Source organism: Acinonyx jubatus, chromosome B1, assembly GCF_027475565.1.
Source record: "Acinonyx jubatus isolate Ajub_Pintada_27869175 chromosome B1, VMU_Ajub_asm_v1.0, whole genome shotgun sequence".
NCBI lineage: Eukaryota > Metazoa > Chordata > Mammalia > Carnivora > Felidae > Acinonyx > Acinonyx jubatus.
In genome coordinates this window covers 108,598,538-108,616,177 of record NC_069382.1, presented here as the reverse complement: position 1 = coordinate 108,616,177, position 17,640 = coordinate 108,598,538, and the positions used below count along the sequence as shown (strand labels likewise).

General features: G+C 40.4%; 1 protein-coding gene across 13 annotated transcripts in view; it reads left to right on the top strand.

The window, feature by feature from the left end:
* ALPK1 (alpha kinase 1) overlaps positions 1–17,640 on the top strand; it is a 134,262-nt gene that overhangs the window by 115,446 nt on the left and 1,176 nt on the right. For 12 of the 13 annotated variants that reach the window (XM_053217053.1, XM_053217058.1, XM_053217055.1 and 9 more), the window contains 6 exons: positions 1,042–1,146; positions 2,076–4,191; positions 6,565–6,718; positions 10,600–10,762; positions 11,982–12,168; positions 14,691–15,248. In XM_053217053.1, the coding sequence (XP_053073028.1) occupies positions 1,042–1,146; positions 2,076–4,191; positions 6,565–6,718; positions 10,600–10,762; positions 11,982–12,168; positions 14,691–14,890 (2,925 nt within the window). In that variant the 3' untranslated portion in view covers positions 14,891–15,248. Of the gene's footprint in view, positions 1–1,041; positions 1,147–2,075; positions 4,192–6,564; positions 6,719–10,599; positions 10,763–11,981; positions 12,169–14,690; positions 15,249–17,640 lie in introns of those variants that run through there. The other variant, XM_053217060.1, reaches the window with a different exon arrangement.

The following is a 17,640-nucleotide window of genomic DNA, read 5'->3' as shown; positions in this document are numbered from 1 at the left end:
CGATATTGAGATTTTTAATAGTATCACAAAGATTGGCATTTTTTGTTAAATACTAAAGTGACAATAGTAACTGTACTTAATAGTAATGAGTGTGACATAAGAAGGCTTGCAGCTTGCTGCTAACAATCTGAGTTTTAACAAAATGTTGCTTGTGCTGTCAGACCAACACACGAGAAAAGGGTTATATCTCTAGTTCAGTGAAGTTGTCTCTGATGACTGTTTAAAATTGTAAACTGCCAGGGCACCTGGTTGGCTCAGTCGGTAGAGCATGTGACTCTTGAACTCAGGGTCATGAGTTCAAGCCCCACGTTAGATATAGAGCTTACCTTAAAAAAGAAAGGAAGGAAGGATGAACAGAAGGAAGGAAGAGGAAGAAAGGAAGAAAGAAAGAGAAAATTTTTAAAAAATTGCTAACTGCCTCCCCACCGTGGAGCTCCTTGACCTTTTCCTGCTTTATTTTTCTCTTGACTATTTGTCACCGTGTCAGATAATGTGCATTTTACTCATTTTGTGTATTGACTGATCCCCTCCGCTCAATAGGAAGCAAGCTTATTTACCGCAGGCTCAACTGTCTGCTATCTCCTTCGTGTTTAGAACAGTGCCTGGCACATGGAGGTTCTCAATGCATATTTCTAGGATGAATGAATGAATCTTAATTGCTGTGAAATCATACATTAAAAGGCTCTTTGCCAAGAACAGTGCAGAAATCATCAGCTAATTTGGCTGCAAAATGTGGGGGATTTCTGTAAACAAAGAGTTGCATGATCCTGCAGAGAAACTTGTGTGAATTATTTTGCACACGTTAGGCCCACTCTGGGGAGGGAGGGGGATGGACTGTGTATGGGTGTTGGGAGATAGGACACTCAATTCCCTAGGGTCCTTTGAGATGCTTAATTCTTTCTTGGCACTGTTCGGGTGTTGTTGTGGTAAAGGGCAGGGTGTCCCTCAGAATCCTGAAAGAAAAGGAAAGGAATGTCATAGCCTGACTTTTGCTAATGGATAAATAATTGTCAACACAACACTTGGCCTGTTTTCTCACAGGGTTTGCTGAAGGAGTTTGACCACCATTTGCTCTCAGCTGCAGAAGCCTGCAAACTGGCAGCTGCCTTCAGTCCCTACACACCCCTCTTCGTGCTCACGGCTGCGGTAAGCAGGGTGCAGCCCCACACTCTACCTCTCCCCAGTGATGGAAGCTACCAGTGAGAGGAAAAGGGCTAACCTAAAGTAGGCTTTGTGCACTTCATTAGAGAATTGTAATCAGACCTCATGTATGGAAAGGTTTTATCAATCAGGGTAGTGACATCCTGGTGGAAGCTAAATTAATTCAGCCTGCGGGTCTGATGTTGTCTGCCTGAGACCAATGGTTCCCAAGCACAGCAGAATCACGCAAGGAGTCTTCTCAAAATGCACATTCCTGATCCACCCTAGACCCACTAAATGCAAATGTCTGGGATTAGTACTCGGAAATCTTTTATTCTGAAATACTGCCCAGGTTCACAGAGGGGTTTGGAAGCCACTACTCTGTTGTTTTGACTATTGTTAAATAAATGATGTGTTTATATATAGCAGTCTTATTTCTCTTTTGCATAGAGAAACTTACTGTGTCCCTGTCCCATGTATAGACTGTTTGCTGAAACTAACAGCAGTAACAACAACAACAAGTTTATCATCTTTGATCAAAAAGTATCAGACCTGGGCTGGCTCAGTCAGAAGAGTATGTGACTCTCGATCTCAGAGTCATGAGTTCGAACCCCACTTTGGGTGCAGAGATTACTAAAAAAATAAATAAACTTTTTTAAAAAAGTATCAGGCCTATAGTAAGATGGTAGTTAAAACTAATCTCTTACACCTTCATGCCAGCCAATCACATCCATCCCAGTCCCTTTCCCTGATTCACCAAAGAGACTTTAGGTCCTTGACTCAATATGTGATTGTGTATTTTTCTTAGAATATCTGTGCCACGTGTTTATTTTCCTATAATATTTCTAATCACTGTCCTCCAGGAATGAAGTGTTTCCTGATTCACTTCCAGTTTCTATTTCAGTGTCTGATTATGTGCTTGGTATTTTCCTCAGAATATCCGTGGCACGTGCTTGTTGTCCTATACTAGCTCTAATGACTGTCCTGTGGAAATGAAAAATTCATATCTGTGTGAAGCCAAAGAGGCCTTTGAAATTGGCCTCCTCACCAAGAGATATGATGAACGAGTTAGTGGGAAACAAGAGCTTCACAGTCTTCTCAAAGCTGCTTTTGGCCTCACCACTGTGCACCAAAGACTGTATGGGGAGACAGAGGTGGTCCGTACAGCAAGTCAGCTCTGTCATGAAGCTATGGGAAAGCTGTACAGTTTCAGTACTTCCTCTGAAAGTCAGGAGAGAGAAACTCTCTCTCAGGAGATCATGTCAGTTATCACCCAGGTAAAGGATCATTTACAAATTCAAAGCTTCTCAAACTTAGATGACAAGTCTTATGTTCCAGAGAGTTTCAAGCACGGGTTGGATAAACCCATCTTGCATGGGCAAGTAGATTTCCAAAAAATCCTTGAAACCTATTCACAGCACCACACTTCAGTGTGCGAAGTTTTTGAGGGCTCTTGTGGGAACAACAAAGATAAACAGAAAGATATGAAAACGGGAGTCTGTATCACTACTCTAGAAACAGAGACAAAAAACATAGATACTGTGTGTACCACTGAAGACAAACCACATTTTCAAAAAAGCACCGTAATATCTTCCTCCCACAAGGCTAAGAATGGTCAGGAGAAACTCAGGAGGATAGCAAGGAAAAACTGGACCCATTCTGATGCCTTTCGAGTCTCCTTGGATCAAGATGGGGGAACTGAGTTTGAGTCATCAGATCACAGCCATGGTGAAGGAGCTGTTTTGAACAAGTCTCTGAGTGACAGCCAGTGCTCCAGTTCTTGGAGCGAATTATCGGTGGTTAGCTCTTCTACCAGCTGGGAGGAAGTGAATTATGTGGACGATAGGTCAACCAGAAAAGAGCCTTGCAAAGAAGTGCACCTTGTGGATACTGAGTGTTCCGCTGCCCCGTCTGAAGACATCAATGAGGAAACCAGACCTGTACATCCACTATCTTCAGAGCTTCACGGTCTCTCTCTCCAAGTGTCCAAGGATGACAATTTAGAGTCTTTGCAAAGTCAACGACACAGCCACGTGCCCTTGAAAACCTCCCATCCTCATAACACAACAGGCATGTTCTCAGCGTCTGGGGCGGGGCTGTTAGAAGGAGTTCCAGAATATGTGCAGAAAGCCAGAAATAGGGGATCCAGAAATACTTCTGCTCATTCCAGACCCTCGTTTGGTTCTGCTTCTTTGTCCTCTTTTGATGCTGGTTGGCCCAAGAACACAGCCACATACCCTTTGGTCCAAGAAGAAGAAACCTTTGAACTAATTGATGAATTTCCAGAAATCAACTATGATGCCGAAGAAAGGCATGGAGAGGAAATCAAAAGAGGCACAGGCCTTACATTTAAAGAAAGTTCCGCCTGGGTTGACCCGGAAGGAGAAATAGCAGAAAAAGAAGAGGATATGCCCTTAGACTCTGACATAGTCATGGAGGATTCCCTGGGCCAACGTTCCAGGACAGCACGTAGCTTTTCCACTCTTCATTGGCCTGTTCAAAATCCTGACTCAGGAAAGAGCAGTGGCTCAGTCAAAGAGCAGGGCATCGACCCTGATGCCTCCACAGTGGATGAGGAGGGCCAATGGCTCGACAGCACAGATGTTCACCCCACAAGCAGACGTGGCTCTTACAGCCTATGTGTTCTGAGACAGTCGCATGGTCAATGGCCTGAAACCCCCAACTCCTCTATAAGCAGTAACATTCCCTCCTCTGATTTTAGCAAGGACTGCACTACCACGGAGGAGGGAAACAAACTAGGAAACATGCTAAACTGCAGCCAGAACTCCACCTCGTCTTCGGCAGGGTGGTTGAAATCACCAGCATTTTCCAGCGGTTCTTCTGAGGGGGAAAACCCGCAGTCCTTTCTGAATTCCAGTGGAAGTTCTTTTGTTTCATTGCCGGGAATGACAAGGCAAGAGATCCTAGAGGCTCGAACCCTGCTCCCTGATGACTTTGAAAAACTTTTGGCAGGGGTGAGACATGATTGGCTCCTACAGAGACTGGAGAATACAGGAGTTTTTAAGCCCAATCAACTGCACCAAGCATACAGTAAGTACAACCTTTCCAGTAGGTACAGCCTCAGGAAGTATCTATGATTCTGATCGAATAGCTCTGGGGTTTGGATCCAGGCATGAGTATTTTTTAAGAGCCCTCCAGTGGCTTTGTATAAAGCCAATGTCAATAACCTTTGCTTCAGGGTATTCCCGTGTTTTGCCTGCTGCCTTGAATTCAGACTAAAAAGACAGTTCAGGTTGTTACAAAAAAGGGCAAAACGTTCCACTATAATAGGGTTTCCCTATTTTCTATTCCCTATTTAGGGACTCTGAAGGTTCCAAATCACATTCCTTAGAGTTAAGTAACTGCTTTATTGTTATGTGCCAGTTTACAGGTGAAAAGCCGTATGTACATGATCTCATACCCATTAGGAAACATTATCATCCCCGGTGTACAGATAAGAAAAAGAGAGGAAGCCCAAAGTTGGAAAAACAAAACAAGTTGTACATTTCCTCCTTTCTTCTTCCCTCAATTCACTTAGCCTTCCTATGTATGTGTGCAAGAGGCCCACTTTCTGTTTCCAACGCCAGCTTCTCTGATTGAGTTGCCCAGCCCTCGTCACTATCTTCCCCAGCCTCCAGTCATCTCCCTCCCCAACCCCAGACCCATGAGTTTATCTTATTTTAAGTACTTTTTCTCCTGAGTCTTCTGTTCATTCATCCATTAACATGACCTGGATGCAGAAGGTCCTTGTTCACTTTATCTTAACTTGGATCCCAAAATGTTGCATTTCTTCCTTAGGGCTCATGTCTTTCCCCCTCAAAGAAATGCTTTCTTGCTAGCACTGTTCCTCCTTTCCTTCTGGTGGAGACAGTTTTTACTTTTCCTTCCTATCTTTTCCTTTTTCAATTGAGTAGCATCTTCGTACAGTAGCTGTATTTTCTCAAGTAATTCCTGGACTTTCCCAGCTTAAACAAAACAACTCAGAGAAAATTAAGGTGCACTGTAATATGTAACCATGATTTCTGGAGTTTCCAGGAATCTCTGAGGTATAATTGTTTCATTTATTTCTATCTATGTGGTCTGGCACAGGTAGTAGCCTCCATTATCTGGGCCCCCCAGATAATTAGAAGATGCAAACATGTATCACTGTTCCAATATGAACTCTGGCATTTTACTGTTTAAAAAGCCCTTTATTTTTCACTGCTTTCTCATATATGTATGTGTGTATGTGTGTGTGTATATATATATACATGTATATGTATATATATGTATGTGTATATATATGTATGTGTATATGTATGTGTACATATGTATACATATATATGTATATGTATGTGTACATATATATGTGTATGTGTATATATATGTATATGTGTATATGTATATGTGTATATATGTATACATATGTGTATATATGTATATATATGTATCTCATATATGTGTGTGTGTATATATATATGTGTATATATATATACACACACACACACACACACACACATACATATATATATATTTTGTTGTTGTTGTTGTTGTTGTTTGTTTTTTTTAGAGAAGGAGCAGGGGAGAGAGAGAAAGAATCCCAAGTAGGCTCCACACTGCCAGTGAAGAGACTGGAACAGGGCTCAGTCCTATGAACCATAAGATCATGACCTGAGCCAAAATCAAGAGTGGGACGCTCAATCGAATGAGCCACCCAGGTGCCCCTCCACTGCTTTCATACAGAAATTCTAGCCTTAATCCCTCTCCATCACAAGAGAAAGGTTTGGTGAATCTTCATTATATTTGCAAAGCTTTACTTTTTTATTGTACTTCACTAACTTTTTAGTAGTATTCATAGAGAAGGCTAAAATTTGAGAAAATGTCTAAAGAAGCTAATGATTTCAGACAAGCTGGATTAGGATCTGTGTCACTTCAAATTTATTCATGAATTGTAACATCCCTTTGAAAATAACATCCAGGGGCGCTTGGGTGGCTCAGTTGGTTAAGCGTCTGACTTCCACTCACATTATGATCTGGTTCATGAGTTCAAGTCCCACGTCAGGCTCTGTGCTGACAGGTTGGAGCCTGGAGACTGCTTCAATTCTCTGTCTCCTTCTCTGCCCCCCACCCTTGTGTGTGTGTAGTCTCTCTCTCTCTTTCTCTCTCTCAAAATAAAATAAACGGGTAGCTCAGTCAGTTAAGTGTCCGAATTCAGCTCAGGTCATGATCTCACGGTTCATGGATTCAATCCCCATGTCGGGCTTTGTGCTGACAGCTTAGAACCTGGAGTCTACTTCGGGTTCTGTGTCTCCCTCTCTCTCTATGCCCCTCCCCTGCTCATGCTCTGTTTCTGTCTCTCAAAAATAAAAATAAACATAAAAAAATAAAAATTAAACTAAACTTTAAAATACAATTAACATCCATTTTTTCTTACCTTTTTTCCAGATGCTCTTTTATTAAAATATTCTAAAAAATCAGAATTATGGACAGCCCAGGAAACTGTTGTGTATTTGGGGAACTACCTGAATGTGAAGAAGAAAGGCAGACAAAGAAACGCTTTCTGGGTTCATCATCTTCATCAAGAAGAAACTCTGGGGAGGTATTTCTTTAAAACATCTATACCACTAATGTAAAATGGGCTAATTATGCCTTTCTCTTAATCATTTATGAAATTTTGAAAGAGCTGAAAAATTTGGCCAAAATACATATTTCAGATGTCTACTCCTTCCTCCAACTCATTAATTAATTAATAGCAGTTACCACACATTGACCACCATTATGTCAGCCATTTTACATAGACATACATGATGTCAAACCTATCAGGGAAACATTATTATCCCCATCGTACAGATAAGAAAATGGAATTTCTGACCATGTGGCAGGACAGAGAGCCTTAAGCGCTCCCACTAAAAAATGCTGACAAAAAAATCTAGTTAAACTACAAAAGCTCCACTTATAAGTAATAAATGAGCCTGCAAAAAAGGTAGTAAAATCCTTTGAGCCTACAGATATGAAGCATATCCAGGGATATAAATGTATACCGAGCCCCTAGGACACTCTGTACAAGTTTTGAGAGGGGTAGGATGAGACGGCAGCTAGTAATAAAATTTACACATGGAAGGGAGTGAGTTTAGATACCATCCATCCATATAGAGCAAGGATTCAGGAATGGCTATGTCCTCAAGGAAAAAGTTTTCTTAAAAAAATACTAACTCCATTGAGGTAAACACCTGGAAAATTTTTAATTTGGCCTTAGTTCTTGACAACAACTTTAAGCAAAAACTTACTTGAAAAATTAGTAACCATGTTACTATTTTTCCCCGTTGAGTCTGAGGCCTACTTTTACATCATCTGTGTATTGGAAAAGACCTATCAGCCAAGAATTTTAAGGTGAACCCTGCTCTTTATCCAAATCCACATAATTTAAGAAATAAGTAGGAAGAGAGGAAGTAAGAGAGAGAGAAATTGGGTGATTCTTAAAAAGTGGAAGTACATTTCTTGAAAAGGTTGTTGATGATAATAATAGTAGAAACAATAAATATATTTACCAAGTATATACTTGCCAAGCCTCATTTTAAGTCACTTTTATACTAATCTAATCAATCATCACAAAACCCTATGAGGTTAATATTATTATCCCCATTTCACAGATGAGGGAACTGAGGTGCAAGATGTTAAGAAACTTGCATCCAATGATGGAGCCGTGTGTTATGGGTTGAATGACTTTTTAACAGCTGTGTGCCCTCAGCCTCAGATTCATACGTTGAAGCCCTAACCCCTTGTACTCAGACTAGGATCTTACTGAAATAGAGTCATTGCAGATTAATTAGTTAAGATGAGGTCGTACTGGAGTAGAGTCGGCCCTTCGTCCACTATGATGGGTATCCTTATAAAAAAGAAATTTATTTTTTTAATGTTCATTTATTTTTGAGAAAGAGAGAATGTGCATGTACCTGCACACACGAGGGGCAGAGAGAGGGGGACAGAGGGGACCCAGGCACCCCTCTAAAAAGGAAATTTAAAGAGAGACATGCACGTGGGGGTGCCTGGATGGCTCAGTCAGGTAAGCATTCAACTTTGGCTCAGGTCATGATTTTGCGGTTGGTGAGTTGGAGCCCCACGTCGGGCTCTGTGCTGACAGCTCAGGGCCTGGACCCTGCTTCCGATTCTGTGTCTCTCTCTTTCTTTGCCCCTTCCTACTCACACTCTGTCTCTCTATCTCTCAAAAATAAATAAACATTAAAAAACAAGAGAGAGATATGCACACAAGGAGAATGCATATGAAATTGTAGTTATTGTTGCCATAAGGCAGGAACCACCAGAAGCCAGGAGGGAGGACTGGAAAACATTCTTCCCTAGTGCCTTCAGAGGGAACATGACCCTGCTGATAGCTTGATCTTGGACTTCTAGGCTCCAGAACTGTGAGAGAATCTATTTCTGTTGTATAAGGCACCCAATCTATGGCACTTGGTTGCAGCAGCCCTAAGAAGCTAATACACCAGGATGCATCATAGGAGGATCTGAGATGGGAAATAAAAGAGAATAAGAAACATGGAAGATGGAGTGAGAGGGTCCAATATATGTCTGATCAGAAAAAGATAACAAAGCAAATATCTATTTGAATAGATAATATCTGATGATTTTCCAGAATTGCCAAAACCCATTAATCTTCAAATACAGGAATCACAATGAATCCTAAGCAGGATAGAAAAGGAATGAGGGAAGAAACTAGAAGAGAGGAGGGGAGGAAGGAAGGGAGGGAAGAAGGGAGACAATCATAAGTCCACTTCTAGCCACATTGTAGTCAAACTTCAGAACACCAAGGACAAAGAAACAATCTTAAAAAGCAGTCAAAGAAAAAAGAGTTTACTGGTAACAAATCTTTACTGAAGAAAAATGACCCCAGCAAAATGGCATAAGATGCCAGAAAGAATGGGTCTACATTCCCAGATTGATGATCCTGTGCCTAGCACTGGAGGTCCTCTGACAGAATGCTTGGGAAATGATCCTGTACCAAGGTTTGCTCAAAGTTCCAAACGGGTTCAAAGTTCTTGCAGCCCAGAGGTCCGTCCATAGCAGAAATGCTCACAGCACTGACGGAATACCTCTATTAGGACAGCTGGTCCCCTGCAGCCTGCTTTCTGATGCCATGTGGGTTCCTCCTCTGCAGCCACCCCTGTCAGGTTTCTTTTCGGATCCCCAGGAGGCTGAATGGCCAAAACTGCAGCCAACGTGGATTTCATGATCTTATTGGACTCAGAAACTTCTGGAGAGAGTTTTCTCTAGTTGAGGCCTGAAACTCTAACAGTTCCCTTTGATTTTTGGAGGTCGCTCTGGACACATGTGAATTACTCATGAATTCACACCGACGTATAGCAAATATAAACCTCAGTAAAGTGTGATAGTTACTTCTTGCTCCTTTCAACACTTAATCATTTACTGCCTCATTTATTTTGTCTCCAAGTATGCCTAAGTCCTTGAAATATACATATTTCATACTTTCTTTGAAACACTCAGGTCTGGCTAGCACAATGCTATACACATAATAGGTGATGATGCAAACAAATATTTGTAGAGATGAAGGACTCGCAAGGGGAAGGGGTAGAGGAGGGCTTCAGATTGTTTACTTAGCCTGTTTAAGACCACGCTGCAGGTAGTAAAAGTCTGGTTGCAGAGTCTGCACTTTCTGGTGCCCATCCTGGCTCCCTTGGCTTACCAAGGAAGCCTGGCAGGCTGATTCGTTAAGGGGAGATTTCCTCTATAATCAGTATTATCCTGGATCAGTGTATCAGACAGGGTTCTTCAGAAAAACAGAGCCAAGAAGATGCAAACATATACAGACGAGAGTTATTGTCAGAAATTGGCTTGCATGATTATAGAGGCAGGAAAATCTCAAAATGTGTAGTTGGCAAGGTGGAGACCCAGGACAACGAATGGTGTAGTTGCCAAGGCCAACAGGCAGAAGACCCAGGAAGAGCCGATGTTTCCCTTCAAGTCCAAAGGCAGGAAAGACCCATGTCCAGCTCCAAGGCAGTTTGGCAAGAGGAATGTCTATCTTGGGAGAAGGTCAGTCCTTTGCTATTTGGTCCTTCAGCTGATTGGATTGGGCCTATCCACATTAGGGGGAGCAATCTGCTTTACTCAGTCCGTTGATTCAAATGTGAAATTCATCCCCAAACAACCTCACAAAAACACCCATAATAACGGTTGATCAAATATCTGGGTACCTTATGTCCAAGTGAAGGTGGCACATAGAATTAACCATCACAGTCACCTAGCATGAATTATGTTCTGTTGTTCAGGAGGCTCTCACAAGATTATTTGAGTCATAGGAGAATTCAAGATAATATTGACTGTCTAAGGTAGAGAAAGAGTAACATCTTTCAAGCAGTTTTGTGTATCTTCTTTGGTCTTTGCTCTCTTACTCTATGGTAGGATCACTTTTGCATTTCTTTTTGTATTTTTTTCCTCTGGTCATAGGTATGTTGGGAAAGAATATAAGGAGCAGAAGGGGCTCTGGCACCACTTCGCTGATGTGGAACGGCAAATGACCGCACAGCACTACGTGACAGAATTTAACAAGAGGCTTTATGAACAAAAGATCCCAACACAGATATTCTATATCCCGTCCACAGTATTACTGGTGAGATTAAAGGGAGTAATGGTTTGCTTAAACAGGCCTATGAATATATGTCAGGTGAGATTTCTGGTAAAATCCAGTAAACTCAGTTACCAGACTCCTTCATCTACTTCGTCTGCTTTATCCACTTAGACATGTCAGAACTAAGACCCTCTCTACCCTGAATATACAATTTGGATGTTGGATCTCCCAAATCACTCTGTTAATTCTGGTATCTGGTCTGCATACATGGTCAAGTTGGCATTTGTAGTATCCTTCCTTTGTGTACTGTCTGTACTTTCAACGAGAGAAGAAGGACCCTGAAGATCATATGTAGTACAAATTATTCCCTCAGCACGATGCATTCATTCCCTGTTTCACATCTGTTGGACCTCACCCCTTGTAACCAAGTGATTACTAAGTCATAGCTTAAACACTTTAGTAAGGACAAATAATTATTACCTTTTCACTTTCAAATAATTCTAGTTGTTAGAAAGCTCTTAGATTTAGCCCAAATCTGTCTTCCTCTGAATTCTACCTGTGAATTACAGCTCTACCTACTGGGGCCATCAAGACCAATGTGTTTTCACTAAGATATCTCTTTAAATATAGACAGGCAACAATCCGCCTCCACTGACTTTTCTTTTATTTGGATCAAGAATATTCTGCCTCCCCAACTATATCGAATCCTTAGCTCATTCACACCTAAAGGATTTTGTTTTACTTTGGCCAGAGACATTTTTAGACCCATATTCTATTACCACTAATAATAGCTATCATCCATTTTTCACTTTCTTTATGTCAAGCACTATGCCAGACATTTAACACATTAACCTTTGAAACAACTCTGCAAAATAGATGATACACACAAACGCTTAGCTGACATTCCAGTCCCGCGTCCCAGCACATGATCCATCCACATATCCAAACGGGCTAACTCCCTGGGGTAGGTCCCATCATGGCCTCATTTTTATGTGAGCATTTTAAAGAATAATAATAATTTTAGGTTCTCTTATATATCACATAATGTGTTAACCACCCTACATGCATTTTTCTCATATAATTCTTTTAACACTCCTATAGTGGCTATTATTATAATACCTGATTTACAAGCGGGCAAACCAAAATCTATAACAAAGCTCCTAAGTGGCAAAGCCTGGGTTCAAAGTGAGGTCTACTGGACCCCAGAGCCTGCAGCCTTCCTAGCCATTGCAGTGTATTGTCTCCCATTTCTATTTTTCAGATTTTGGAAGGCAAGACAATAAAGGGATGTATAAGTGTGGAACCTTATATCCTGGGAGAATTTGTAAAATTATCAAATAATGCGAAAGTGGTTAAAACAGAATACAAAGCTACAGAATATGGCTTGGCATACGGCCATTTTTCCTACGAGTTTTCTAATCATAGAGATGTTGTGGTCGATTTACAAGGTATGTGAAATTGGGGATTATTTTTTTACTTTTAGTGTTATTCATATGTAAATATGAGATCTTGTAACTAGCTCTTCCAGTCATTATTTAATAGATTGTTCAGTGCCTAGACTACTATGTGTAATTAAATTAATCGATTTTATGGGGTGCCTGGGTGGCTCAGTCGGTTGAGCATCTGACTTTTTTTTCTTAGTTTTTTTTTTAATTTTATTTTTTTATTTTTTTTAAATTTACATCCAAATTAGTTAGCATATAGTGCAACAATGATTTCAGGAGTAGGTTCCTTAGTGCCCCTTACCCATTTAGCCCATCTCCCCTCCCACAACCCCTCCAGTAACCCTCAGTTTGTTCTCCATATTTATGAGTCTCCTCTGTCTTGTCCCCCTCCATGTTTTTATATTCTTTTTGTTTCCCTTCCCTTATGTTCATCTGTGTTGTCTCTTAAAGTCCTCATATGAGTGAAGTCATATGATTTTTGCCTTTCTCTGATTGACTAATTTCACTTAGCATAATACCCTCCAGTTCCATCCACATAGTTGCAAATGGCAAGATTTCATTCTTTTTGATTGCCGAGTAATATTCCAATGTGTATGTGTGTGTCGGGGGGTGGTGGTGTGTGTATATACACACACACATACCACATCTTCTTTATCCATTCATCCATCCATGGATATTTGGGCTCATTCCATACTTTGGCTATTGTTGATAGTGCTGCTATAAACATGGGGGTGCATGTGTCCCTTCAAAACAGCACACCTGTATCCTGTGGATAAAGAGCATCTGACTCTTGATTTCAGCTCAGGTCGGGATCTCATGGTTCATGAGTTCAAGCCCTATATCGGGCTCTGTGCTGATCGTGCAGAGCCTGCTTGGAATTCTCTCCCTCTCCTTCTCTCTCTGTCCCTTCCCCACTTGTTCTCTCTCTCTCTCTCTCTCTCTCTCTCTCTCAAAAGAAATAAACTTAAAAATAAATAAATAAATTTAATAAATTGATTTTACTATATGTAGCAAGTGCTGTCTGAAAAAAAATGTGTAAAGGTTCTACAAGTGTCTAGAGTAATACATAATCAGTGAGCAGATCTGCCTCACATTCTGTTGAGCTTAATTCTAGAGCAAATCCACAACAGCTTTTTAAAATTTCACTTAAGTGTATTTGAGTGATGTAGGTTTTTTAATATTGCATGTTTAAATATGTGAAAATCTTTCCACTCTTTCATTTCTTTAGCCCTTTACCCTTATTACAAGTGTGATATTGGGTTTCATAAATGGTGATCATTATGGAACAGAAAGTTGTGTGTACAAAAATCTGACTTTTTAAAAATTTTCTGCATTTATATTTTAATTTTGTTTCAGTTCATCTAGTATTTTATATATCAGAACTATTATACTGATATAAGAGCCAATACTCTTTACTTCATTTAAATGATAAATGAGGTTTATTATAATTATTTTTAATAATGATTCTATGACCATTCCCCAAGATTTTGTCTACTCCCCTTCTGTAGCATTTATCATCACTCTCTGCCATATTATATATTTTACGTACTTATATTGCTTCTTAATCTGTCCCACTTCACCAGAATATTAGGTCAATGAGTGTAGGGATATTTTTTATTGGTTTTTTTTTTTTTTGAGAGAGAGAAAGAGAGTGCATGTGCATGAGTGGGGAAGGGAGAGAGAGAGAGAGAATCTTAAAATTTTTTTAATGTTTATTTATTTTTGAGAGAGAGACAGAGCATGAGTGGGGGAGGGGCAGAGAGAGAGGGAGACACAGAATCCAAAGCAGGCTCCAGGCTCCAAGCTGTCAGCACAGAGCTCTATGTGGGGCTTGAATTCATGAGCAGGGAGATCAAGACCTGAGCTGAAGTCTGACCTTTAACCTACCGACCGACAACCAACCGACTGACACACCCGGGGGCCCTGAGAGACAGAATCTTAAGGAGGCTCCACACTCAGTGCAAAGCCTGACTCAGGGCTCCATCACACAACCCTGGGATCATGACCTGAGCCAAAATCAAGAGTCAGCCACTCACCAAACTGAGACACCCAGGCACCCCAAGTGTAGGAATTTTTGACTCACTCGTTCATTGCTAAATCCCCAGTACTCAAAACAGTGTCTTGTACAGCATGTATACTCAATAAGTATTTGTTAAATGAACAGATGAATATATGAATTAATGAGTTAGGCACTAAATAAACTTATGCATCATGAAATAAATATTCAATATATTGTGATCTTAGTAATTAAACTAAGTGCATTTTACTGCTCTCTAATTCCTTGAAAATTGGTGATCTAGGTATGTCATAGCTGACAAATTTAATTACTCAACATTTAGTTTCCCTTTTTAAACCAATTATTGGAGTATGCAATACCAAATCCCTTAGCAGAAATTTATTAAAAGTAAACCATTATGACCAGGTTTTTAAAATATCTCTTTAAGCATATACATTTTATTTCTCTGAAACACATTACTGACATTTGTAGAGGATTTAATTCTCATACATATTTATTTCTCTTTTAGGTTGGGTGACTAGTAATGGAAAAGGGCTTATCTATCTGACAGATCCCCAGATTCACTCTCTTGATCAGAACGATGTCACTACCAATTTTGGAAAGAAGGGAATTTTTTACTTCTTTAATCACCAGCATTTGAAATGTAATGAAATATGCCATCGTCTTTCTTTGACAAGACCTTCAGCTGAGAAACCAAATAAGTCATAGACTATCTGGTGTGGTAATGGGATGGGCTTGGTGCCACTCACGGGAGCTGGGTCTTTCTCTTCCCCCAGGCACACACAGTATAGTGAAGCCTGGTCCCCTCAGACTTAGGCAGGGCTGTGGGACTACTTCTGGCCAATGACTTGTGAGAGGAATTAGTGCCTATCCATTTCAGACCCATATTTAATTGCCAGTGTGACTTGCTATGGAGTTACTTCTGCCACAATTACCAAGAATATGTCAGGAGACAGCTGCTTATCGGCATAAGTACTACAATGAGGGCAACACGGGAAAGGCCCCCAAGTGACCCATCATGGACACAAAACAGATGAGAAATAAACTTTTGTGTTTAAGCCATTGAGATTTTGGAGTTTTTTGTCACTATCAATGCTGATACCATGAGTGTTTTTCTTATTGCAATATTTAGGAGTTCTCTGTACATATTAAAGAATTCAGGACATTGTGATAGAAGTTACAGTTTTTTTTTCTCTTTGTCATCTGACATTTGACTTCATATGAAACTTTTTCTTCCATGCAGAATTTGTTTAATACAGTTGAATTCATTAATCTTTTATTTTATGGCTCCTAGGTTACATGTCATATGTAGATCCTCCTGACCATGGGTTTATTTTAATCCCACTATATATATATATATATATACACACACACACTTATATTTATATTTATATATATACTTATATATACTTATACCCTTATATATATATACACTTATATATATACTTATATATATATTTATATATACTTATATATATATTTATATTTATATTTATATTTATATTTATATTTATATATATTTTTTTTTTTGAGAGAGAGACAGAGAGCACATGAGCACAGAGAGAGAGAGAATCCCAAGCAGGCTCTGCTAAGCCAGATGCAGGGCTCAATCTCACAACCCTGAGATCATGACCTAAGTCAAAATCAAGAGTCAGAGGCTCAACCAAGTGAGCCACCCAGGGCCCTCCCCCACCATATTTTCTTCTAGTGCATTTACATTTGTGAGAGGTGTGAATGAAGAATAGTGCATTTTAACAGCCACAACAGTCCACTCCTTACAGCACACAGATCTGCTTCTTCACACAGGTGTGGGGGGGGGGGGGCAGCTCATCCAGGATCTTGCTAAAAAAAAACTTAGAATATGGATATTGGTGAGATGTTCCTTTCCTGAAGTTAGGCTTTGGGGCTGCAACTAGTTTTCACCCTTTCCCTCCTCCACAATTCATTCTAAATTTCCCTCATTCTTTAGTATTACTTCTGCAAGTCTTAGTGTTTACCTGGTGATGTGACTCAGACTTACATATGTGAAGTTTCTGGATGCTTGATAGAGCTTTCACAGGGGTTACTGCACACATCTGTTCACAACTGCGTCAGGGCAAGTGAGAACAATTCAGATCTGCTGCTGTGGGGAGTGTGGTTGACTGGGAATCCAGCTTCCACTCCACTGGGTCCACTGCTGAGTTCATGGTGAAGTCACGCTCCCCAGTGTGCTCTCAGCCACTGACTCAGCAAGGCCAGGACACTTTAAACAGGTAACTGCACATGAAGTCTTCCCACTGGCCTGATCAAAAACTTAACACTGCTGTCCTCTAAGACTCTTCCTGCCGAACCCTCCTTTGCCTTCTCCTTTCACAGATGTCAGACCTGTGTACTCTTGTTCCCACTGCTGAGCCTTTACAGTCATTTCTCCCAATAAATATCATGTATGTCTAATCCCTTTTTGGCATCTGCCTCCTAAACAACCCAAACCAACACAAGTTTATTAAAGAAATGGGAAAAACCTCATCCTATTCATGAATAAAGAGGGAGCGGTGCCTGGGTGGCTCAGTCGGTTAAGTGTCCAACTTCAGCTCAGGTCATGATCTCGTGCTACAGTGCTACATGAGTTCAAGCCCTGCGTCGGGCTCTGTGCTGACAGCTCAGAGCCTGGAGCCTGTTTTGGATCCTGTGTGTGTGTGTGTGTGTGTGTCTGCCCCTCCCCCCACCTCTCTCTCTCAAAAAGAAATAAACATTAAAATTTTTTTAAAAAATAAAGAGGGAAAATCATAGTCTCAAAAGATGCAAAAAAAAAGGTTATTTATTGAAAATCAACTCATGGTAAAAATCTCTTTGCAAACTAAGCACAAAGGAAAGCTTTCTGGATCTGATAAAGGGGTTTTTTTTAACTTTTTTTTAAGTTTAATTATTTATTTTTAGAGAATGCACACTAGCAGAGGAGGGGCAGAGAGAGAGGGAGAGAGAGAATCCCAAGCAGGCAGAGTCTGACTCAGGGCTCAATCCCACCAACCATTAGATCATGATCTGAGCCAAAACTAAGAGCCATCTAAGCTCCCCTAATTTTGTTTTAAAAAACAGCAATATCATGGGGGTGCCTGGGTGGCTCAGTCTGTTGAGCATCTGACTCTTGATTTCAGCACAGGTCATGATCCTGTAGTCATGGAATCAAGCCCCGCAGTAGACTCTGCACTGAGCATGGAGCCTGCTTAAGATTCTTTCTTTCTATCCCTCTGCCCATCCCCCATGCATGGTCTCTCTCTCTCTCTCTAAAAAAAAAAAAGAAAAAAAAAACAAAAGGAAATCACCATACACCCCTTAATGAAATAATAGACCTGGGAAAAAATCACTGATAGATCACTGATAGAAGAACTTTACAATGGAGGAATCAGGCTGATGTTACTTACACCTCAATCAACTATATCACTAAAAGTGGGACAATAAATCAATGATATAATAACACT